The sequence below is a fragment of the Scyliorhinus torazame genome, chromosome 13 (assembly GCF_047496885.1).
Source record: "Scyliorhinus torazame isolate Kashiwa2021f chromosome 13, sScyTor2.1, whole genome shotgun sequence".
Classification (NCBI taxonomy): Eukaryota; Metazoa; Chordata; class Chondrichthyes; order Carcharhiniformes; family Scyliorhinidae; genus Scyliorhinus; species Scyliorhinus torazame.
Window position 1 is genome coordinate 218,435,268 of NC_092719.1, and position 24,139 is coordinate 218,459,406.

Sequence of the window (24,139 nt, forward strand, 5' to 3'; positions counted from 1 at the left end):
GCGATTTTCATTTCATTCATACAATGTTTTGGCTTCAATTACTTTCTGTGGCAGCAAATTCCACAATCTTACCACTCTCTGGGAGAAGAAATTTCTTCTCATTCCATTCCTAAGTGGTATACCCCATATCCTTAGACTGTGGCCTTCGGTTCTGGATTCCCCCAGATGTTCCCCATTCGGGAACATCCTTCTTGTACCAACCCTGTCTAGTCCTGTTAGAATTTAATAGGTTGAAGGGTAGCACGATGGTGCAGTGGTTAGCACTGCTGTCTTACGGCGCCGAGGTCCCAAGTTCGATCCCGGCTCTGGGTGACTGTCCGTGTGGAGTTTGCACATTCTCCCCGTGTTTGCGTGGGTTTTGCCCCCACAACCCAAAGATGTGCAGGGTAGGTGGATTGGCCACGCTAAATTGCCCTTAATTAGAAAAAATGAATTGGGTACTCTAAATTTATTTTGGTTTCTAGGAGATTCACCCCCTCATTTTTCTAAACTCCAGCGAATACATCATAATCAACTCAATCTCTCCGAGATCAGCCCTGTCATCCCATGAGTCGGTCCGGTAAACCTTCTTTGCACCATCCACAGTGCTACTGATTATGTACAACTGAGTGGCTTGCTAGGCCATTGCAGAAGGCAGTTAGACCATTGCAGAGGGAGTTAAGGGGAAATCATATTGGTGTGGGTCTGGAGTTGCATGCAAGATCAACTAGCCCTGGGGATGTGTAATTGACACTGATAGATTGGGTGATTATCCAGGACAGAAATCACCAGTCATTAATACTGCTGTTCTTGTTTCCCAGGCTAGCAGATGGGAATGGAAGAAGTTGAAGGCAAAAGCCCCCAAAAATGGCCCTGCACCATGTGCCCGTCTTGGGCATTGCTTTTCTGTAATTGACAATAAATGTTATTTATTTGGGGGATTGGCCAACGACAGTGAAGATCCAAAAAACAATATTCCACGGTAAGAAAACTGGGTGATTATTATCTCTCCTCCTCCTGTTTCTGTTGGCTGTGTGAGACCACCAAGAGTTGTCCTACAAATCTGAAGAACACATGATGGAGGGGTGTGGTCATGCACTGCCTAAAAGCAAGTCAATGATATTTCTTAAACTTAGGCCTTATACACATCGATCAGGACAATTCACACTTTATGCAGGGTGCAAATGAGAAGTAAAATACCCAGCTGGTATTGCCTTATTGCTATCAGCAGCTTAAACTGGGCGTTGCACTATCTGCCCGTGACATCAAGGCAGCATTTGACAAGAGTATGGCATCAAGGAGCCTTAGCAAAACTGGAGTCAATGGGATTTGGGGGGGACTCTCTGCTGGTTGGAGTCATACCTGGCACAAAGAAATGGTTATGGTGGTTGGAGGTCAATCATCTCAGTACCAGGACATCACAGCAGGAGTTCCTCGGGATAGTGCCCGAGGCCCAACCATCTTCAGCAACCATCATAAGGTCAGAAGTGGGGATGTTTGCGAATGACTGCAAAATGTTCAACACCATTCACGACTCCTCGGGTAATTAAGCAGTCCATGTCCAAATGCTGCAAGACCAGGACAATATCAAGCCTTGGGCTGACGTGTGGCACAAATGTAACTTGTCACTTAAGTGCCAGTCAATGACAATCTCCTACATGAGAGGATCTAACCGTCGTCCCTTGACATTCAATGGCACTACCGTCGCTGAATCTGAGCTGGACCAGCCATATTTTATTTTTACTTTTTCCAATTAGGGGGCAATTTAGCGTGGCCAATCCACCTACCCTACACATCTTTGTGTTGTGGGGGGAGACCCACGCAGACACTGGGAGAACGTGCAAACTCCATATGGACAGTGACTCGGGGCCGGGATCAAACCCGGGTCCTCGGTGCTGTGAGGCAGCAGTGCAAACCACTGCGCCGCCGTGTCGACCTACTAGCCATATTAATACTGCAGCTACCAGAGCAGGTCAAAGGCTAGGAATCCTACAGAGTAACTTGCCTCTCCTCCCCCACCCCCCAACAACACTCAAGAAGCTCAACACCATCCAGGACAAAGCCCGCGTGATTGCTGCCGCTTCCACAAACATTCAATCCCTGCATCGCTGAAGATCAATGGCAGCTGTGTATACCATCTACAAGATGCACTGCAGGAACCAGCCACGGTTCCCTAGGCAGCACCTTCCAAACCCTCGGCTCTAGAGGACAAGAGTAGCAGATACCTGGGAACCCCACCACCTGGAGGTTCCACTCCAAGTCACTCACCACCCTGACTTGGAAATATATCACCATTCCTTCACTGGGACAAAATTCTGGAACTCCCTCCCTAACAACACTGTGGGTGTACCTACACCTCAGCGACTGCAGTGGTCCAAGAAGGCAGCTCACCATCACCTTCTGAAGGTCAACTAGGGATGTGAAATAAATGGTGACGTGACCAGCAATGCTCACATCCCGTAAATTATCTTGACAAGTTGGTGAGACCCGCATATACTGATCCTTTGACTCAATGTCCTGTGTAAAAGTGCCTCAAATTGTGCATATATTGTGAAATTAGCACAAGTTGTTTAAAGATTTACATTATATTCAGATGTTTATGAGCGAGTCTTTTAAAGTTCTTATTCTCCACTAACTAAGTCACCTTCGACTGATTCATGTAAAAATCATTTTTAAAAGCGATGGGTAGATACAGAAAAACTTTAGGGCAAAGCCAAAACAAGGGCAAAATGTTAAACCTGTACCTCATACACATGGATTGGTGAATTAAACTTTGTGCGGGGTGCGGAATGCTAAACTTAAAGCCATTAAGAAAACACTTTTTCACAAAGAGTAGGGCGGCACGGTAGCACAGTTGCTTCGCAATGCCAGGGACCCGGGTTCAAATCCCGGCTTGAGTCACTCCGCAGTCTGCACGTTCCACCCATGTCTGCTTGGGTTTCTTCCGGGTACTCCGGTTTCCTCCCGCAAGTCTCGAAGGACGTGCTTGTTGGGTGAATTGGACATTCTGAATTCTCCCTTTGTGTATCCGAACAGGCGCTGGAGTGTGGCGACTGGGGGATTTTCAAGAAACTTCATTGCAGTGTTAATGTAAACCTACGTGTGACACTAATAAAATATTATTATTAGTACAAATCTGACGCTTCCCCCAAAAGCCTGTGGATCAATTGAAATTTTCCAAGACCAAGATCAAACATTTTTCAGATTAGGGTGTCACGAGATAAGGAAAAGCAGGTTAATGGAGTTCATAGTGCCAATTATTTTCATTTCATTTCAATTAGCTGTGATTTAATCTTGTTCCTCTGCTATTGTGAGTTTGGAAAGCTAGTGACATCGAAACAAACCTGTTGGACTTTAACCTGGTGTTGTAAGACTTTGTATTGTGAGTTTGGAGTCACTTGTAAAGACAGTAAGAATTGTTCATTCTCTTTCCTGAACACCATTAATGATAGTTGTGTTTTTAAGACAAAGTGACAACTTGCATGATCATTTTTCACTCCTAGTGTCAGTCCTGAAATTATCAGCTTCATTGAATTTGGCATGTTAGAATTTGAACCGGTGACCAGTGGGTTGCAGATCCTTGCCATAAGCTATTACATTACCCTGTTCAGTATCTACAGAATTGAACAGTAAAAATCTATACACACACATTCTGGTTTTCATGCAAAAAATACTTTGTTTTCTGAAAGGTACTTAAATGACTTGTATATATTGGAGCTGAAGCAAGGGTCAGGAGTTGCAGGATGGGATATTCCAGTTACCTACGGAAGCCCTCCACCACCCAGAGAGTCCCACACTGCAGTCGTGTATCGCAGCAAGGACAAGAAAGCAAAGCTCGTTATCTATGGTGGAATGAGTGGCTGCCGACTTGGAGACCTATGGATGTTGGATATTGGTAGGTGTATTTTATTTCTGTAGTGGCAACGAGTTTGTTTTAGGGCCATTAATATTTAGAGATCCAGTAACCAAGCAGATACATTTGACCGCTGCATGCTGCTTTCTGGTTAATTGTACCTGGTGCCCTTCTCGTGGTGACCTGTTGAAATTGGAGACCCATGATTCCCATTGTCACAAGTGCGTGAAGCTAAATTTCTGCTTTTAACTTTAAGCAGAGCCCTGATGATGGCTTGTGAGACTCGGATTGGAATAATGAAGGGTGGATCATTTATATTTAGAAGACCGCTCTGTGGTAGGAACTGCACCTGTTTGCCATCTGCTGCATTCTCCTAACATGAAGGCACCATTAGAGATGCAGGAGGTTAAAGTGTGCTGTTTTATGCAGGATGCAGTTATTCATGGAAGGGCTGGAAAGCATGATTTATGTTCCTCCGTTATAGTTATATCCATTTGATTTTTTTGCCTTTCATTATTCCTTGTGCTTGGAGACTTGTTATCTTCAGTTATTGGATTGTGTGGAGGCGGGGCCAGCAAAATGTTGCAGCTAAAGCCTGACCCACCAATTATACAAATTAATTTCCAGCAAATCTCACTAGTAGTGACATGCAGGCTGATCATAGCACCAGCACTGCTGCCTTGGCTAAGAATGGATAACTCCGCGTGGGCAAAATGGTCATACTTCAGACCTTTTTGATCTCTTGCGGTAGAATTTTGTTCCCCACTCCCCAGCCCCTCTTTAGATCTCTCACACACACACACACACAGCAAGATTTTGGATTGTCAAAACTGGAAGGATGCTTCAATCACAATGATAAAGCACAGAACAAGGCCATTTGGCCCACCGTTCCTGCGCTAAACTTTTGTAAAGGCTACCTAATCCCTCTTCGGCATCTGCTCTTTTCCCTTGCCCCCCTCCCCCAAATCTTTTCCTCTTCCAAGTATTTAATCCTATTTCCGTTGAAAGTTACTCTTGAATTTGCTTCCACCACCCTGCCGGGTAGTGTCCTCCAGATTGTGAGTAGCTGTGTTTATGTTCAAACATTCTCCTTGTCTTCCCTCTGATTCTTTCGCCAATTATTATTAATTTGTGCCCCTGGTTACCAATCCATCGGCCACAAGAAGTAACATTTTCAACTTGCCGTATTAGGATATCTTTAAATTAATTATTTTGATATAATTTAATTATTTCCATATAACGCAGCGACTTTAACGTGGAACAAACCAGAAGTTGCCGGAGTTCCACCTCTGCCCCGAAGCCTACATTCAGCCACAATGATTGGGAGCAAGTGAGAATCTATTTGAATTCTTAAGAGAAATTGCACTGAAATGTTGACTATTTGTACCAATTGTGCTCTCATCCAGCAATACACTTCATTTTATTGTATTTTTTTCCCCCCCCTCCCAGAATGTATGTTTTTGGCGGCTGGGTCCCCCTTGTGCTGGAAGATGTCAAAGCTCCCACACATGAGAAAGAGTGGAAATGCACAAATACGCTGGCGTGTCTAGATCTGGGTATGATGTGTTGCTTTGAACTATTCCATTTTGCACTATATTATCCCTGTGCTGTTTTAATAATGGGATCTCTTCAGTGGATATTTCGCATAATCACAAGTGAAAATTCTGCATAGTGGATTCTTTGGAATGATTTCAAGCAGATTTGCTCTTGCAAGTCTGGAGTGAATGAGTCAAATGGTACATAGAACATACAGTGCAGAAGAAGGCCATTCGGCCCATCGAGTCTGCACCGACCCACTTAAGCCCTCACTTCCACCCTAATCCAATAACCCCTCCTAACCTTTTTTGGACACTAAGGGCAATTTAGCATCGCCAATCCGCCTAACCTGCACGTCTTTGGACTGTGGGAGGAAACTGGAGCACCCGGGGGAAACCCACGCAGATGCGGGGAGAACGTGCAGGCTCCGCACAGACAGTGTCCCAGCGGGGAATTGAACCTGGGACCCTGGCCCTGTGAAGCCACAGTGCTATCCACTTGTGCTACCGTGCTGGTATATAGATAATTAAACTTGTTCTTATCAAACAAGATTACTGTCATTATAAGCAATCTCGTACGGCTTTAATTTTTCATCTGTAGCATTATTGTGGAAATGTAATGGGCTGGTTTCTTAAGGTTGGGAGAAACTCTTTTTTAAACCATATTTCTCTCTTTTATTGGATGACTCCTGTTCCCTTCCTTTTGATAAGTATTTGGCCAACATAGCATTGGTATGCAGGATTTTCTTTTGCTGTACCAACAATGGCTTATGAATCTGTAATTTCTTTGTTGAACTAGAAACAATGACTTGGACTCAGATTTCTACTGAATCGTTTGAGGACAGCATTCCTCGTGCTAGAGCTGGTCACTGTTCAGTCTCCATAAGTACACGCCTCTACGTATGGAGTGGCCGAGATGGCTACAGAAAAGCTTGGAACAATCAAGTCTGTTGTAAGGACTTGTGGTATCTTGAAACAGGTAAGTGCATTTTAGAGAACCAGTTGTATATACAGCACAATATGTTAGAGAAACTTGAGGTGTGTAACGAAAAGATTGAGACGGTATTTTAGACGTTGCAGGTTTCATAAATTGAGAGTATAAGTCGAAATGTGCTTGCCAATATTTATTCCTCAAGCAATGGTGCTAAAGTAGATTATCTGGTCACTATTACTTTGCCGATTGTGGGACTTTGCTGCGTTGCAATTTGACTGTTCCATTGCGACAGTGGCTTGACTTAGTACTTTGATGGCTGTGAACTCTCTTGGGATGTCCTGAGGCTGTGAAAGGAACTAATTGATTGCAAGTTCTTTTCTTTACAAATGTAATGATGTAGTGCTTAAACTTTATGAACTATTGGTTCACCATTGTTATATTACCCCGTTTTGGACATCTTACTTTAATAAAGCTGTTAGAAAGGGGCATGCAGACACGCCTGGGTCTCTACACATCTTTTCTACTGTTGTCGAACTGTGTCCATGTATTTACATTGTGTATTTATCGTATGTCCTATGTTTTTCATGTATGGAACGATCTGCCTAGACTGTACGCAGAACAATACTTTTCACTGTACACGTGACAAATCTAAGTGTGAGTGAGACGTAGATTGAGTGAGGAATTTGGTTCAGGTGGAAATTTTGGGTAAACTTTTAAATTTAGATTACTTTCAAACATTGTTGGTTGAATAGCCTAATTAAACATGGAGGTGGCTGAAATTATCTTTCAGTCAGCTGAAAGTAGCTGCTCTCAATAGATGTTAATTGCAGTAGCAGAAAGATGAGCTTTGCACGAGTAATCAGAGGTTCTAGAAAAGCAAAGATTTTAAACCTGCAAACAAAAAAGGCCATCATTTCTTGTCCATCCTGAATTTCTCTTGAGCTGAGTGACTTTCTAGGCCATTTCAAAGGGCATTTAAGAGTAACCATAAGAACATAAGAACTAGGAACAGGAGTAGGCCATCTGGCCCCTCGAGCCTGCTCCGCCATTTAATGAGATCATGGCTGATCTTTGTGGACTCAGCTCCACTCTCCAGCCCGTACACCATATCCCCGAATCCCTTTATTCTTTAGAATAAATTCCACAACATTGGATCTGGAGTCTCATGTAGGCCAGACCAGGTAAAGCCGGCAGATTTCCTTCCCTAAAGGACATTAGTGAACCAGGTGAGTTTTTCACGACAATCAACAAATGGGTTGATTATTAGACTTTTAATTCTAGATTATTTTATTGAATTCAAATTTCACCATGTGCCATGGTGGGATTCGAACTTAGGTCCACAGAAGATTACCCCGAGTCTCAGGATTACTAGCACAGTGACAATACCAACGCACCACCACTTCCCACGTGTGAGTAAGACATTGATTGAATGAAGAGTTAGCCATTTGGTTCAGATGGGAATTCAGTCCAGAAGGGAAAAGAGGCACTCCTTTTTCTGATTTTTTTTTTTCAGCCTCCAATGGTTAGTGAGTTTCCTTCCTTGTCTCCAAGCTGTCTGAATGCAGTTTTCTATTACTTTGACTGTGTAAATTATTAACTGATTGACTAATTTTTAAAAATGAAGGTTAGACAGAAATGGCAGGACTTGTGGTTGCTGTGATTACAGCAAGGAATCTGTAGAATGCACTGCAATCCCGGACAACCATATCCACAGAAAGTGTTTGCAACTTAGGCAACAAATTGCTGAGCTGGAGACTGAGTTGCGGTCATTGTGGGGCATCGGAGAATAAGAGAGTTACCGCGAGGAGGCAAGCACTCCCTTAGGTGAGAGTCGGTCAGTGGCCAGGGTCAGGAGGGTGTGACTGCGAGTCAGGCACTTAAAGGGAACCAGCATGTCGTGATGAAGGAGCCTCAGCCCTGACTTTGTCCAAGAGCTATGAGGTGCTTGCTACTTGTGTGAATGAGAAGAAGGACTTCAAGGTGGATGAGGGGACTGACCATAGTGAAGGATACCATTCAAGTGGGAGAGCGAAGAGGAATGTGGGGGTGATAAGATGGTAGCCATGATGTGGAGATGCCGGCGTTGGACTGGGGTGAGCACAGTAAGAAGTTTTACAACACCAGGTTAAAGTCCAACAGGTTGGTTTCGATGTCACTAGCTTTCGGAGCGCTGCTCCTTCCTCATACCTCTTCATTCACCTGAGGAAGGAGCAGCACTCCGAAAGCTAGTGACATCAAAACAAACCTGTTGGACTTTAACCTGGTGTTGTAAAACTTCTTACTGGGGTGATAAGAGACAGCATAGTAAGGTGGATAGATAGTGTTCTCTACTGTCGTGAGCATGATTCCAGATGGCTGAGTTACCTGCCCGATGCCAGGGTTCGGGATATCTGCTCAGGGCTGGAGAGGTACTTGAAATGGCAGGAGGAAGATCCAATGGTCGTGGTTCTTGTAGGTGCCAACTACATAGGTAAGACTAAGAAAAGGGTTCTGCATAGAGAGTATTATGAGCTAGGCACTAAATTAAAAAGTAGATTAGATTTAGATTTGTTGGTACACCGAGGTACACTGAAAAGTATTGTTCTGCGAACAGTCCAGGCAGATCGCTCCACACACGAAAAGCGTAGGATATACGATAAATGCACGATGTAAATACATAGACACAGACATCGGGTGATACGTTCGGAATATGGTGCTACAATTGTGGAGAAGATGCGTAGAGAGATCAGTTCAGTCTATAAGAGGGCCATTCAGGAGTCCAGTAACAGAGGGGAAGAAGCTGTTCTGAATCTGTTGGTGCGTGTTCTCAGACGTTTAGAACCTCAAAGGTAAGAATCTCTGGATTATTATCCGAGTCATGTGCAAATTGCTTGGGTAAATAAAATTAGATGAATGCGTGGCTCAAAAATTGGTGTGGGAGAAATGGGTTTCAATTCATGGGATTATGGCACCAGAACTGGAGAAAGTTGGAGGGGTCTACACTTGGGATTGTTGTGGCAGATTAATTCTGTAGGCCATGGAATGGTCCCTATAGATCGGAAACTGGAAAATGTAACCTCACAGTTAATTAAGGAGGGAGACAGGAAACTGGGAACTACAGACCTGTTAGCTTGACATCTATCGTGGAAAAATCTAAAATAAAGCATGTGATAACAGGACGCTTGGAAAATAGTGGTAGGATTGGGCAGAGGCAGCATGGATATATGAAAGGAAAATCATATTTTTTGAGGAGGTAACCAGCAGAATAGATAAGGGTGGGGGAGGGGCACAACCTGTATCAATGATTTGGTTGTGGGATTAAAAGTAATATTTCCAAGTTTGCAGATGACACAAAACTAGGTGGAAGTTGTGAGGAGGCTGCAAAGGCAATTCAAGGGGACTTGGGGAGCTGGAACTAGTGGGCAAACATTTGGCAGGATATAATGTGGAGAGATGTGAGGTTTTCACTTTGGTCGGAAGAACAGAAAGACAGAGTATTTCTTAAATAGTGAGAAGCTGGGCAATGTTGAATTCAAAGGGACTTGAGTGACCTTGTTCTCGAGTCATTGAAAGCTAACATGCAGGTACAGCAAGCAATTAAGAAGACAAATTGTGTGTTGGCCCTAGTTACAAGTGGATTTGAGTACAGAAGTAAAGATTTGGATTTGAGTACAGAAGTAACAAAGTCTCACTGCTATTGTACAGAGTCTTGGTGAGACCGCACCTGGGGTATTGTGCACAGTTGTGGGCTCCTCACTGACAGAAAGATTCCATAAAAGGAGTGCAATACAGGTTCACTAAATTAATTTACTGGGATGGAGAGGTTGTCCATTGTGGAATGATTGAATAGACTGGATCTTTCTTCTCTGCAATTTAGAAAAATGAGTTGATCTCATTCAAATAATCAAACTTCTTACAGGGTTCAATAGGGTAGACGAGGGAAGGGTGTTTCCGTTAGTCCCCTAGGTCGAGAACCAGGGGACACAGTCTCAGAATAAGGGACAGGACAATTAGCACTGAAATGAGGAGAAATTCTCTACCCCAAAGGGATTTGGAAGCTCAGCCATTGAGTATGTCCGACGCTGAGATCAATAGATTTCCACATTTTTTTTTTTTACATCATGGGATACAGGGTAGTGCGGAGAATGGTGTTGAAGTAAATGATCAGCTGTGATCTCATTGAATGACGGAACAGGCTCGAAGGGCTGAATGGTCTCCTCCTTATTTCCTGCATCCTTATGTCAGGGCCGTGAAATTGTATTTGCTATGTGAATAACAGGGATGAAGGGCTTTTGATTCATGTCACAAACTGTAATCTTCCCTTTCTGTGGATAACTGAAAAATGTTCAAACTTATAAAGTGTTTTGATGGGGTAAATGTGGTTGCGGGGGAGCTGTTTCCACTGGGCAGAGAATATATTGGAAAATATCACAAAAAGAACAAAGCGATGTTAGGAGATGCTCTATTGGGGTGTTCGTAAATAAAAGACCCTACCAGAGAGAGTGGTTCAAAGAAATCCATCATGCCTTTTAAAAGAATAATGGTTAAATATCTGAAAATAATGTGTATATCTGGGAAAGGGTAGGGCGGCTGGCACTAATTAGATAGTGCTTTGAAAGCTGATACGCGCACAGGATGGACAAACATTCTCCTTGTGTAAGTGTACGGCATTATGCTAAGAAAGAAAACTGTAATTGTAGAACAAGGAGAGTAGGGGTAAACGGTGCCAAGTCCAATGTCGGAGCGTGTTTCTGGATTGAGTAATACCAAGCAAGATGGTGAGAAAACAAACTCTGGTGCCAAGTGCTCTGCTGGGTAGACTGGTGAGCTGGATGGACCAAATGGCCCCTTTATCTTTACCACAGATCCACACCCTCGACCTGTTCTGTTTTATAGAGGCTGATTTTGCACAGTGGGCTAAACAGCTGACTTGTAATGCAGAACAAGGCCAGCAGCGCGGGTTCAATTCCCGTACCGGCTTCCCCGAACAGGCGCCGGAATGTGGCGACTAGGGGCTTTTCAGAGTAACTTCATTGAAGTCTACTTGTGACAATAAGCGATTATTATTATCTGCTTCTATGTAAACTAAATTTCCTGTCACCTTTCTCTCAATAGAAAAGCCTCTTGCTCCTGGCAAAGTCCAGCTCGTTCGAGCGAGTACCAACTCCCTCGAGGTCAGTTGGGGATCGATACCCACTGCCGACAGCTACTTGCTTCAGCTTCAGAAGTACGATGTCCCAACAGCCACTGCCGCCGTGACCCCTTTGTCAAGTTCTGCCATTTCGGGCATCCGGCCATCCAGCAGTCCTGCTCCTGCGGCAACAGCACCAATGTCACCTGCTCCGGTACAGCCAGGAATCCGCTTTGTTACACAGACAACCGCTGCTCTGGGAGCACAGGCTGCATCCCTAACCACTGCCGCAACATCACCAACCGTAGTCAGGATTCCTGCTGCTGTAGCTTCTCCACGTGGGCCAGGTAAGCTACTGCCTTTGACTTCATTTGGTAGAAAAATTACTGATGGAGCTTTCTTTATGCTGACAAAATAATGGCGAGTTTAATGCGCGTACCATTATTGGTGTGTAAGTAACAGCAATTTGTGGCAAAGAGGGTGCACGTTGTGAACTGCAAATCAAAGTTAACCTTGTGAGAATGACATCTCGCCATCAACCTCCTCCATTAATTTCAAGAAATGGCTGCATTTGTGCTGTTAAAACAAATTAACTTTCCGCAGAAAGTTTGGGCTGGCAATTAATGGCATAAGGATCGTTTCAATGATTTATGTTCCAACCAGAAAAAAACCAAATTGGAACTGTGGAGACTCGTGCAAGTTGTAAATTGTTTCTAGAAGTTTAGAAACAAAACTTTTCTTTTCTTTTTTCCTTTCTGTCTTTTCACTTTTTCTCTCAATCCAATCTTTCTTTCTCTGCTTTCGTACTTTTTCTGTATCTAATTTTTAAAAAATTATAAATTTAGAGTACCCAATTTATTTTCTCCAATTAAGGGGCAATTTAGCATGTTCAATCCACCTACCCTGCACATCTTTGGGTTGTGGGGCAAAACCCGCGCAAACATGGGGAGAATGTGCAAACTCCACATGGACAGTGACCCAGAGCCGGGATCGAACCTGGGACCTCGGCGCCGTGAGACTGCAGTGCTACCATTGCACCACCGTGCTGCCCTTTCTGTATCTAATTTGACTCTAACTCACCATTGTCTAATTGCCACTGTTTTGCTTTCCTTTCTCTATCTTTAAATGGAGATGGAATGTTGGCCCCATCATTGCCATAGTTAATGTTGCTCTTGCGCTTGTTATAGACGCCTGGTCAACTCTCAACAGTGGCTAAGAGACTGGACCAGATGCCATTTAGTTCTTTAAGTTTTAAGACTGAGCGGAAAGATCGATTCGTTCCAGGAGTGTTAATATAAGAAATAGGGCTTGGATATTTTATAAACAAACTTTATTAAAACAAAAGAAAAGGAAACAATAAACTTTTACTTCAGCTCTAACACAGATTACATGCAGTTTCTTAACCTTAACACACTAGTTTCCATTAAATAGCACTTTTAGGGCTGGTTTAGCTCAGTAGGCTAGACAGCTGGTTTGTGATGCAGAACCAGGCCAGCAGCGCGGGTTCAATTCCCGTACCAGCTTACCGGAACAGGCGCCAGAATGTGGCGGCGAGGGGCTTTTCACAGCAACTTCATACTTGCGACAGTAAAAAGCTTATTATTATTATTATTATTATTATTAATTAAACATGCCGCTTACATTTATTCAGAACCCTTTTAAAAAGCCAACTTTCATGACCTCTCTGGTTGATTTCCACAGCCTTCCCCTGTAACTGTACGAACACTCTCTCTAGCGCGCACGCGTGCTTTCTCTCTTAAGCTTTCTCTCTCTCTGGTCAAATAAGGTTGTCCTGAATGATGATCATCCTGGCTGAACAGGGGCACCCTGTGTATTCCCAATAACGAGATTTTGCCTGCTACATCTTGGACCCCATTTCTGGACCAAGTTCCTAATATCTCCCTATCATGACACACTTCTAACAATTTGATTTTTCAAGCTGACGGTTAAGGAAGAAGGAATCTTGACAAATTAGGCACATGGCGTGATGCCCCATTCCAACGTGTTCTGGTTAATGTACTCTCTGTATTTTCATTCCCTCTTCATTCACCTGAGGAAGGAGCAGCGCTCCGAAAGCTAGTGACATCGAAACAAACCTGTTGGACTTTAACCTGGTGTCGTAAGACTTCGTACTGTGCTCACCCCAGTCCAACGCCGGCATCTCCACATCATCTGTATTTTAAGAGGAGAGTTTAGAGTCATATCAGCACGAAAGGAGGCTATTTAGCTCATCAAATCTATACTGGGTCTCAGAAGGGTAATAGTCAATCCCATTTCCCTGCTCTGTCCCTGTGTGTTTGTTTCCCACAAGTGCTCATCCAGTTTCATATTGAAATCATTCATGATCTTCATCACCCTCCAGAGAAAATGAGTTTCCTGGTCATTGTCACTAATGTGCAAAAAAGAAAGTTGTTTATGTACCCCTCCAGCCCCTCGTCGGCTTGGGGTAAATGCAACTTCAGCTGTGTTGTTGAGCAGTGTAGGCCAGAACTTCAAGTTAGCCCCTGTCTTCGGTCATAGGTTAATATAAAAGATCCCACAAGCAAAATCCCAAGAGGAGCAGGGGAGTTCTCAATATTTATATCTCAGCCAACATTAACGCAACCACATTGCGGTTTGCTGGAGCCTGCTGTTTGCAAATTGCTCACCATGTTTACTAAATTGCAACAGTTCCAAAAAATACTTTGGGATGCTATCAGTGTAAAACTGCAAGTCCTTCTCTTTTGAGGCTCACTAGTTTCTTTGAGCTGATGTTTAACTGATCTCTCATTATAGGCTCACCGATGATCAGAGCCGCGACAGGACAGCCGGTGGTTGCGACAGCAGCTTCAGCCACACCCCTCATTACCGTGCAACGGCAAGCTGCACCTCTGAACAAAACACCCATTACCATGGCAGCTCTTCCACCAGGTGTTCGCATGGTGATGCCAGCGCAGACCACAGCAGGGACCGTAAGTTTTACACATGTTGTGGTTTATGCAGTTTTGCAGGTGCATTATTTCATTGTGGTTTAAAACCCTTAAAATTCTGTGTAATCGTTGGTCAAATTCCTCAGACTGTTGCAACTTAAATTATTTAGGATGTTCATTTCAGGTGCCTCTGTATGAACAATGAAATGAAATGAATGAAAATGAAATGAAATGAAAATCGCTTATTGTCACAAGTAGGCTTCAATGAAGTTACTGTGAAAAGCCCCTAGTCGCCACATTCCGGCGCCTGTTCGGGGAGACTGGTACGGGAATTGAACCGTGCTGCTGGCCTGCCTTGGTCTGCTTTAAAAGCCAGCGATTTAGCCCAGTGTGCTAAACCAGCCCCATAAAGCATGTGATTTAAGGCAAAGTGCACTGGTGGTTATTTAAGAATGTTGCACCAGAAAAATATTTGTGGCCACTTCAATAACCCAGTTAGTGTATGTAAAACACTTGGGTTGCGAAAGTCCCTAGTTTCATCCATTCTGTTCAAATGACAGGTGCTAATCTCTTGCCTTCCAGCCTGTCACAGAATTTCCCCTTTGTTGTTTCCCTGTGTTCTTGCAGCATCTCCGGAGGAAAAAATAAAACTATTGTTCCAGGTAGTTGACCTTTCGTCAGAGCTGGAAGATGTTTGATTTTAAGCAAGTGGAGAGACATGGGGAAAATTAGCAGGGGTTGAGGGGAAAGAACCAAGAGGAAATTCTGTGTAGGCGGGAAGGCAAGAGAGATTATATGGCAAAGGGAAGGGGATGACAGTGCAAGGCAGAAGAGGGTGGTCATGGGACAAGTAAAGAAATAAAAGGTGGGTCCAGTGGAGGTCTAAATGGATGCAGCAGAATAACAGTGGGGTGAGGCATGGAATGTTATCAAGGAGGAAAAGATTCTTATGGCCCAGGAACACAGTGAAAAAAGAGCTGATAGACTGAAGAGGTGAAGGGTGGCACAGTGGCTAGCACTGCTGCCTTACAGAGTCAGGGACTTGAGTTTGATTCAGAACTTGGCTAACTCTGTTTGGAGTTTGCAGGTTCTCCCTGTGTCTGTGTGGGTTTCCTCCAGGTGCTTCGGTTCTCTCCCACAATCCAAAGATGTGCAGGTTAGGTAGATTGGCCATGCTAAATTTCCCCTTTGTGTCCAAAGATGTGTAGGTTAGGTTAAGGGGTTACATGGATAGGGTGGGGGAGTGGGCCTAGGTAGATAGCTCTTTTGGAGGGACAGTGCTGACTCGATGGGCCTCATTCTGCCCTGTAGGGATTCCCCACTCCTCCAAGCTCCATCTTACACCACCTCCTCTCCCAGCGGCTCTAGTGGAGCTATTCTCCGACCTTGCTGTCCAAGAAAATGGGAACAGTAGCTAAGATCAGCTGTTATTGGAAATATGAGTGTGAATGTCAGGCCATAATCGTATTGGGCTTAGCTGTGATGGTTTCGTAAGCCAGGTGACCTGCTGACACCCTGTTGTGCCTGTGGCTGTTCATTGAAAGCTACCAATTAGTCCCACTCCCCTGCTCTTTCTCCATAGACCTACACATTCCTCCTCTTCAAATATTTATCCAATTCCCTTTTGAAAGTTGTTGAGCTGCTTCCACTAACAATTTAAATACTGAATTCATAATGGTTTTTTAAAAATATTTTTTTCATATCGTCTCTGGTCTTTGGACAAATATCTTAAATCTGTGCCCCTGTAACTGAACCACTGGAAGTTTTTCCTGATTTACTCTTAACTATTAAAATCATTATTGACTTTGAACACCACAATCAAATCTCCCCATTACTTCTGTTCTGAACTTGTTTGAATTATTTGAGGAGGTAACAAGGAGTGTCCCATGTTCCTTCAGCAGTGCAGGCTGGACATTTATTCAAGACTGAGTTAGACATATTTATGATAGTCAAGGGTTTTGGGAGGCAGACAGAAAAGTGGCATTGAGACCACAATCCGATCAGCCCTGATACTGAATGGTGGAGCAGATTGGATGGGCCTCCTCCTGCTCCGAAGTTGTACGGTTCGGTAGGGGCACTGCGTTTAATCAGGTTTTACACATTTTTGGGGGGGGGGGGGGAATTGGAAATGCACTTGAAGTACCGTAATCAGCAGAACTCTGGACAAAGAGCTAGAAGGTGGAATTAAGCTGGTTAAATTTCTTGGCTGGCACAAATATGATTGAATAACTTCCTGTACAGAAAATGTTTTTTCCTATGTACTCGCCCCAGTTTCTATAGTTTCTATGAAACTGAAGTCTTTCAACCATGTTACCATTCCCACACCGGCTGAGTATGATGGGCCACCTTCACAGCCTTGCCCCTCGCCTGAGGTGTGGTGAACCTCCGGTTAAATCACCACCAGTCAGCCCTCCCCCTCAAAAGGGGAAAGCAACCTGTGGTCATCTGGGACTTTACCTTTGCCATTCCTGTAAATCTCTTCATCCTCTCCAGGGCCTTGACATTCTTCCTGAAGTTTGGTGTCCAGAAATAAAAATGAGAAAGAGGTTAGCATACAAGGTAAAGCTAGCACGAAATATAAAAACAGATACCAACATTTTGCACAAGTATTTAAAAAGGAAAATAATAACTAGATGAGCATCGGTACTCTAGAGTTTTGGAAATTAATAAGGGAAATAAGAAAATGGCAGAAGCATTGAACAGATATTTTGTGTCTGCCTTCACTGTAGAAGACACTAGAACATTGCATCAAGAGCTGAAAGGCAGAGAGGAGCATAAAGTAATTGCAATTATCAATGCAAAGGTATTGAAAAACCTATGAGAACTAAAGACTGCCAGGTCCCCAGGACCTGGTGGCCTACATCCTAAGGTCTTGAGTGGCTGCTGAGATAGATGCATTGGGTGTATTTTTTTCAAAATTGGAACGGTCCCATCATATTGATAAAATTGTAAATGAAACTTCTCTATTCAAGAAAGGAGGCAAACACAAAGCAGGAATCTACAGGCCAGTTAGCCTAACATGGATCATAAAATCGCTAAAATCTATTATTAGGGAGCAGAACATTTAAGAAAATCTTAAAACAGTCAGGCAGGGTATCATGGTTTTGGAAAAGGAAAATAGCGTTTGGCTAATTGGAGTTGAGGAAGTAATAAGCAAAGTGGATAAAGGGGAACCTGTAGATGTGTATGTGGATTTTCAAATGCATTTGATAAGGTGCCACATCAAAGATAAAATTAGCTCATGGTGTAGGGGGTAACAAGCCTGGATAGTGGGTTCTGAAGGAGTCAGATTGGACTCAACATTAACTCTCTCTTTCTTTCGCCACAGATGCTGCCAGACCTGTTGAGTTTTTCTGGCACTTTTGTGTTTTTATAGCATGGATAGAGGGTTGGTTAGCAGAGAGGACGGGATAAATGGGTAATTTTCAGGTTGGTAAGTTCTAACAAATGGAGTGCTGCAGGGATTAGTACTGGGGCCTCAACTATTTGCATCTCTATCAATGATCAACATAAAAACGGAGTGTACGGTTGCTAAAATTGCTGAAGATGCAAAGATAGGTAGGAATGAAGGTTGTGAAGAGGGCATAAGGAGTCTGCAAAGTGGAACATAGGTTATAACTGGGCAAATATTTGGCAGATGGAGTATGTGGGAAAATGTGAATGGGTCCGTTTTGGCCAGAAGAACAGAAAAGCAATATACTATTTAAGTGGGGAGAGATTGCAGAATCGTGAGGTACAGAGTACTGGTACGTGAATCGCAAAACGTTAGGAAGAGATAGCCACAATACTCCAATGGGGCCCTAACCGTTGTTCGTAAAGGTATAGCATAGCTTCCTTGCTTTTGTATTCTGTGCATCTAACTATAAATTCAATTATCTCATAAATTTTAATAAGCTTGTCGTCATGTTCTGTTCATTTCAAAGACTTGTGTACGTATACTCCCAGGTCTCTGTTCCTGAATCCCGTTTAACATTGCACCATTTAATTATATTGCCTGTTCTCATTCGTCCTACCAAATTGAATTACTTTTCTCTTCTCGATTTTCTGAGATCATTGATAGACCGAGAGGCTCATGAACATCCTGTTGTGAATTTCTGTTTTCCCTCTGGACTGCTTAGACACCACCCTTTGGAGAAAGGGGGGAAAAAATGAAAATTAGAAAATGCTTCCATGACCTCCAGTGGAGGACCCTCTAATAAGTTGTTTTCTTCTTTGCAAGCTTGATCTGGATGGTGTTGGCTCTCCTGACCATTGACAAATGTGTTTGTGAAATGTGTTAAGAGAGATGGAGAAGTTTGGTATTGTGTTGGAGGTTGATGTTACATTCTATTTGTGCCTTTGTTTATTTTTGTAACTTTTTTCTCCCTCCCAGCCACTTACTTCTAGTCCACAGATGAGTGGAATGGCGGCTTTGGCTGCAGCAGCTGCTGCTACTCAGAAGATTCCTTCCAGCACAGCAGTTACCTCAATCGGACTTCACCCCAGCACAACCATGGTGAAAACAGTGGCAGTTGCTCCTGGAGCCAGTACACTGGCAACCGCTGTGAAGGTAGCCACTCCGTCGGTCATGGTAAGTCGCTTCTTTTAGAAACCATTGTAAATAACAATTTTCATACCTGCTCACTCTACCTTTGGAGACTGGATGAAATAGGATTCTCAGGCTGATTAACAGTGAATATCGACGCACCTTTCATGACCATAACTATCTTTATACTGGCCAATAATAAATAAATAACCTTTATTGTCACAAGTAGGCTTACATTAACACTGCAATGGGGCTGCTTTAGCACACTGGGCTAAATCGCTGGCTTTGAACGTAGACCAAGGCAGGCCAGCAGCGCGGTTCAATTCCCGTACTAGCCTCCCCGAACAGGCGCCGGAATGTGGCGACTAGGGGCTGTTCACAGTAACTTCATTTGAAGCCTACTTGTGACAAGAGATTTTCATTTTCATTTTTCAATGAAGTTACTGTGGAAAGCCCCTAGTCGGCACAATCCGGCGCCTGTTCGGGTACACAGAGGGAGAATTCAGAATTCTCGGCTGGTACGGGGATTGAATCCGCGCTGCTGGCCTTGTTCTGCATCACAAACCAGCTGTCTAGCCCACTGAGCTAAACCAACCCTATCGGTTAACCTTATGAGGAGGGAAGGGTTTATTGGCTCCCACAAACCCTACACAAGAAGGGATCGCCCACTGAGTATCCTGCTGGATGTTAACCCAGAACACTGCACAAATGGTAGCAATTCAGAACAGTTTGGGAAGGGCAGTAAATGCTGAACTTGCCAGTGATGCCCACATCCTGAAAATGAATTTTAAAATAAATTTAAAAGCAGAGATACTGGTCTCTACCCTGGCACTGACTGCACAGTGGAGTTTGAATCATGCGTTTTTCCAACTCCGAGAAAGGATGTCACGTGAACAAAGTCTTGACCCACCGATGTAGAATGCTTGAACTAGCAGTTTTCTCACCCACCTACCCAATCCCTACCTTTTCTCCATTTGCTGTTATTTTAAAGATTAGCTGTGTTGCATTAGCCTGGCATATTTCTAGCCCCTTTCCACCCCCAACAATTTTGTGCAGCTCTATCAATGTTGTGGCTTGGTATATGTCACAATTCAGAGAGTGAAATGAGTAATATGAATGTTAACATCCACAGACCTCTGCAACATGTATCAACTTTAAGATCTATACATTTGTGTTACTTAGTGTTATTTTTAAATTTTATGGGGGGAATTTTAGGACTGGAAGAGGTGGTGTGGTCGCTGTATGGTTTTGAAGACCTTATGAGCTTGAAGCCTTCATATTACTGTTTATTCCAAACAATGATGGAATGGGATGTCTTTATTCCTGGAATGCCTTTCACCTACTTATCTCAGTGTGAATTTGCCTCTGCTTTCCAGGTCAACACACCGGCAACATCAATGTTGAAGACCGCTGCTGCCCAGTTAGTGACCCCCAGTCATTCTGCCGCTTCCACTACTTCGGCTAGACCCATCATCACGGTGCACAAATCAGGGACAGTCACTGTGGCCCAGCAGGCACAGGTAGTGACTACTGTGGTGGGAGGGGTCACAAAAACAATTACACTGGTTAAGAGCCCTATCTCCATGGCGGGAGGAAGCACACTGGTAAGGATGTCAACATTCGATTGTGTTCCTGTTTGTTTTAAGCACCTACATAACTAATGAGCCTGTGTTTAGTGTCAATGTTATTGTTAGATTATGATATTCTTAATCTTCAATATGGGTAATATTGAAGAGTCACCGAACAAGGAATGCGACAAATAAGGGGCAACATTCAGACAAAGAGGAATCGGATAGCGCATCAGGAGAGAAGATGGCGGAGGGACCTGTGGCGCAGGTGCCCGCACAATGGTCACCAGAGTAGTTGGTGGAATTCCTGGGGGCTGGGTTCAAGCAGTAAAGGAAGGCGGCCTCAGAGGATCTGGCCAAGGTGGCAGAGACGATCGGACTGCCCTGGGGCGAGTGGAGCAGGAGCTGGAGGCGCAGAATGCGTCGATCCAGGAAGTGGTGGTGGCTGACCATGAGGATCGTTTAGCCTCGTTGGAGGCTGAATTGATGGCAAAGGGTCAAAGAAAGTTGAGGAAGAAGGTCGGTGACCTGGAAAATCGATTGAGGAGGCAGCATCTGAGAATCATGGGACTGCCTGAAGGGATAGAGGGAACGCAGGCCACAAAGTATGTGGCCATAATGTTCGAACAGTTGGTGGGAAGGGGGTCTTTGACTGCCCTCCTGAAGTGGATTTGGTACGCAGGTCACTGCAGAGGAGGCCGAAAGCAGGAGAGCTGCCAAGAGCGATCATCATGTGGCTGCATCAGTACTTGCATAAGGCGAAGATAAGGAGAAGATTTTGAAATGGGCGAAGGAGATATGGGAGTGTACCTGGGAAGGCCAAACGGTTCGTATCTACCCGCACAGGGTCAGAACGGCCCCCTACAGGAACATGGGGCGTCATTCTCCGACCCCCCCAGCGGGAATCGGGCCGCGCCGGTTGGCGGGCCCCCCCCGTTCGATTTTCCGGCCCGGATGGGCCAAAGTCCCGCCGAGAAATTGCCTGTCCCGCCGGCGTAAATTAGAGTACCTATTTACCGGCGGGACAAGGCGGCGTGGGCGGGCTCCGGGGTCTTGTGGGGGGGGGGGGGGGGCGCGGGGCGATCTGACCCCGGGGGGTGCCCCCACGGTGGCCTGGCCCGCGATCGGGGCCCACCGAGCCGCGGGCGGGCCTGTGCCACGGGGGCACTCTTTCCCTTCCGCCTCCGCAACGGTCTCCACCATGGCGGAGGCGGAAGAGACTCTCCCCACTGCGCATGCGCGGGAAACTGTCAGCAGCCGCTTACGCTCCCGCGCATGCGCCGCCCCGACATGTCATTTCCGCGCCAGCTGGCGGGGCAACAAGGGCCGTTTCCGCCAGCTGGCGGGGCGGAAATCCCTCCGGCGCCGACCTAGCCCCTCAATGTCGGGGCTCGGCCCCCAAAGATGCGGAGCATTCCGCACCTTTGGGGCGGCGCGATGCCCATCTGATTGGCGCCGTTTTGGGTGCCAGTCGGCGGACATCGCGTCGTTTGGGGAGAATTTCGCCCCAGGTGTGGTATGGGGTGCTGTACCCAGGTCGTCTGTGGGTCACGCATGGGGGACAGGAGCACTATTTCGATATGCCGGAGAAGGCAAATTGAGGGGCCATGCATTGGGGAACGTTTGAGGACATTGGATTTTGGTTGGTTCACCTGCGGTCAGTTGCCTCGGGTGGGGGGAAGAGTTGTGGCGGAAGGAGGGTTAGGTGGTGTTAGTTTTCTTTGTTAGGGCTTGGTGGGGGGGGAGGAGGCTTTTGTCTTTGTGTTTGGGATGGGGGTGGGGTTGGGGGAGGGGTGAGTTGCGACATTTAAGGAATTATTGTGGTGCAGTTAGTTAGGGGGATGGCGGAGGCCACCTTGAGGGGACCTGGGATGTGGGGGGAGTGGGGTGGGAGGAGTCCATTGAAAAGTGGGTATGTCTTATCAAGATCAATGGGGCTGGTAGGGTTGGAGGACGTGCCTGTGGTGTTGATGAATGTCTATGCCGCCAATTGGATTGATACAGATTTTATGAAAAGGGTGCTGGCGAAGGTTCCGCACTTGGACACGGACAGGTTGATTATGGGGAGAGGGGTGAGATTTCAATACGGTTCTTGAAGCTAGGATGGATTGGCAGTATCCCAAGTCCTTGAGTGTGTCAGCGATGAAAAAAGAACTGTTGGGATTTATGGAACAGATGGGGGCTGTGGATTCTTGGTGGTTTGGTAGGTCGAGGGCGAAGGAATTTTTTTTTCTGTAGTTGGCAGGGGTGGTTGGGACGGAGTACTCGGCAATTGTGGTGTCACCATGCGTTGCATCTTGTGGACTTGTGTATAGAGAAGGGGGGCTGTCAGTGGCCTCATTGCAGGCTGGATGTGGGGTTATTGGCTGATATGGGGATTTGTGAGCAGATTGGGGAGGCCGTAAGTACATATGTAGAGCAAATGTGGAATCAGCAGGCAACAAGGCGCCAATCTGTGACAATCACAGGTTTGTCAAGGCAGGGCTGGACACTATGTTAGGACTTTGGAGTGGGCAGGGATAGAGTGCTTTAGGGACTTGCTTGTGGAGGGTAGATTTGCAGAGTTGGGAGAGTTTGAGGAGGAGTTCCAGTAGCTGAAGGATAACTGGTTTTGTTATCTGCAGAATAGGCCTTTGCTGGAAAAGCGTTGGCTACCTGTCCGAGGTTGCCAACCCACTAGCATCAAAATAACTCTGTCTGAGGACAAGGTAGGCGAGAGCAGGATCTCAAACATATACGAGGAACTAATGGAAAGAAAGTGGTCATCCGTGGCGGATGTAAAGCAAAAGTGGGGAGAGGAACTGGGGTCTTTGAGGCAGGGGTTATGGAGTGAGTCCCTGCATGGGGTAAATTCAACCTCTCCATAAGCCTCATTCAGTTTAACGTAGTGCACAGAGCGCACATGACAGTGACCTGAATGAGTCGGTTTTTTTCCAGGGTTGGAAGATAGATACAGACAGTGCTTGAGGTGCCTGGCCAATCTCACCCATATGTTCTGGGCGTGCCCAAAATTGGAGGAGTTCTGGAAGTCATGTCGGTGGTTCTGGGGTGAGGGTGGTTCCAAGCCCGTGGGTGGTGATATTCGGGGTGTTGAAGGATCCAGGAGTGCAGGTGGGGAGAGAGGCCATTATGTTGGCCATTGCCTCCCTGATAGCCCCGGAGGCGGATCTTGTTAGGGTGGCAGGATCCGGAGCTGCCTAAAGTGGCGGAGTGGGTGAGTGACCTGGCAGAATTCCTTCATTTGGAGAAAATTAAATTTGCCATGAGAGGATTAGAGGAGGGGTTATTTTCGAGATGGAGGCTGTTCACGGCCTTCTTTAAGGAATGGTACACGTCAGTGGGGGAGGTTGGGGTTTTTACTGTACTGTGGTTATTTTCTGGTTTAAATGGGTGTTTTGTAAAAGTTTTGAAATGCTTTGAATAAAAATATTTTTTAATAAAAGAACAGTGATTGTAAATTATTCCCTTGGCTCGCAAGTTTAATAAACAAAATTAGAGCGCATGGTATTGGGGGTAATATACAGGCATGGATTGCTGGACAGAAAACAGAGTAGGAATAAACGGGTTATTCTCAGGTTGGCAGGCTGTGGCATGTGGAGTACGGCAAGGATCAGTTCTTGGCATCCCAGGTATTCACAATCTATATCAATGATTTAGATTTGGGGACTGAATGCAATATTTCCAATTTTGTTGCTGATACAAAACTAGATGGGAATGTGAGTTGTG

The 24,139-nt window shown here is 45.1% G+C and overlaps 1 protein-coding gene across 2 annotated transcripts in view; it reads left to right on the plus strand.

Moving 5' to 3' along the window:
• LOC140388620 (host cell factor 1-like) overlaps window positions 1–24,139 on the plus strand; it is a 114,403-nt gene that overhangs the window by 31,085 nt on the left and 59,179 nt on the right. For both annotated transcript variants that reach the window (XM_072473065.1, XM_072473066.1), the window contains exons 3-11: window positions 801–961; window positions 3,669–3,874; window positions 5,078–5,162; window positions 5,282–5,388; window positions 6,167–6,346; window positions 11,396–11,758; window positions 14,187–14,362; window positions 18,693–18,890; window positions 20,222–20,449. In XM_072473065.1, coding sequence (XP_072329166.1) covers window positions 801–961; window positions 3,669–3,874; window positions 5,078–5,162; window positions 5,282–5,388; window positions 6,167–6,346; window positions 11,396–11,758; window positions 14,187–14,362; window positions 18,693–18,890; window positions 20,222–20,449 — 1,704 coding nt within the window. The remainder of the gene's footprint in view (window positions 1–800; window positions 962–3,668; window positions 3,875–5,077; window positions 5,163–5,281; window positions 5,389–6,166; window positions 6,347–11,395; window positions 11,759–14,186; window positions 14,363–18,692; window positions 18,891–20,221; window positions 20,450–24,139) is intronic.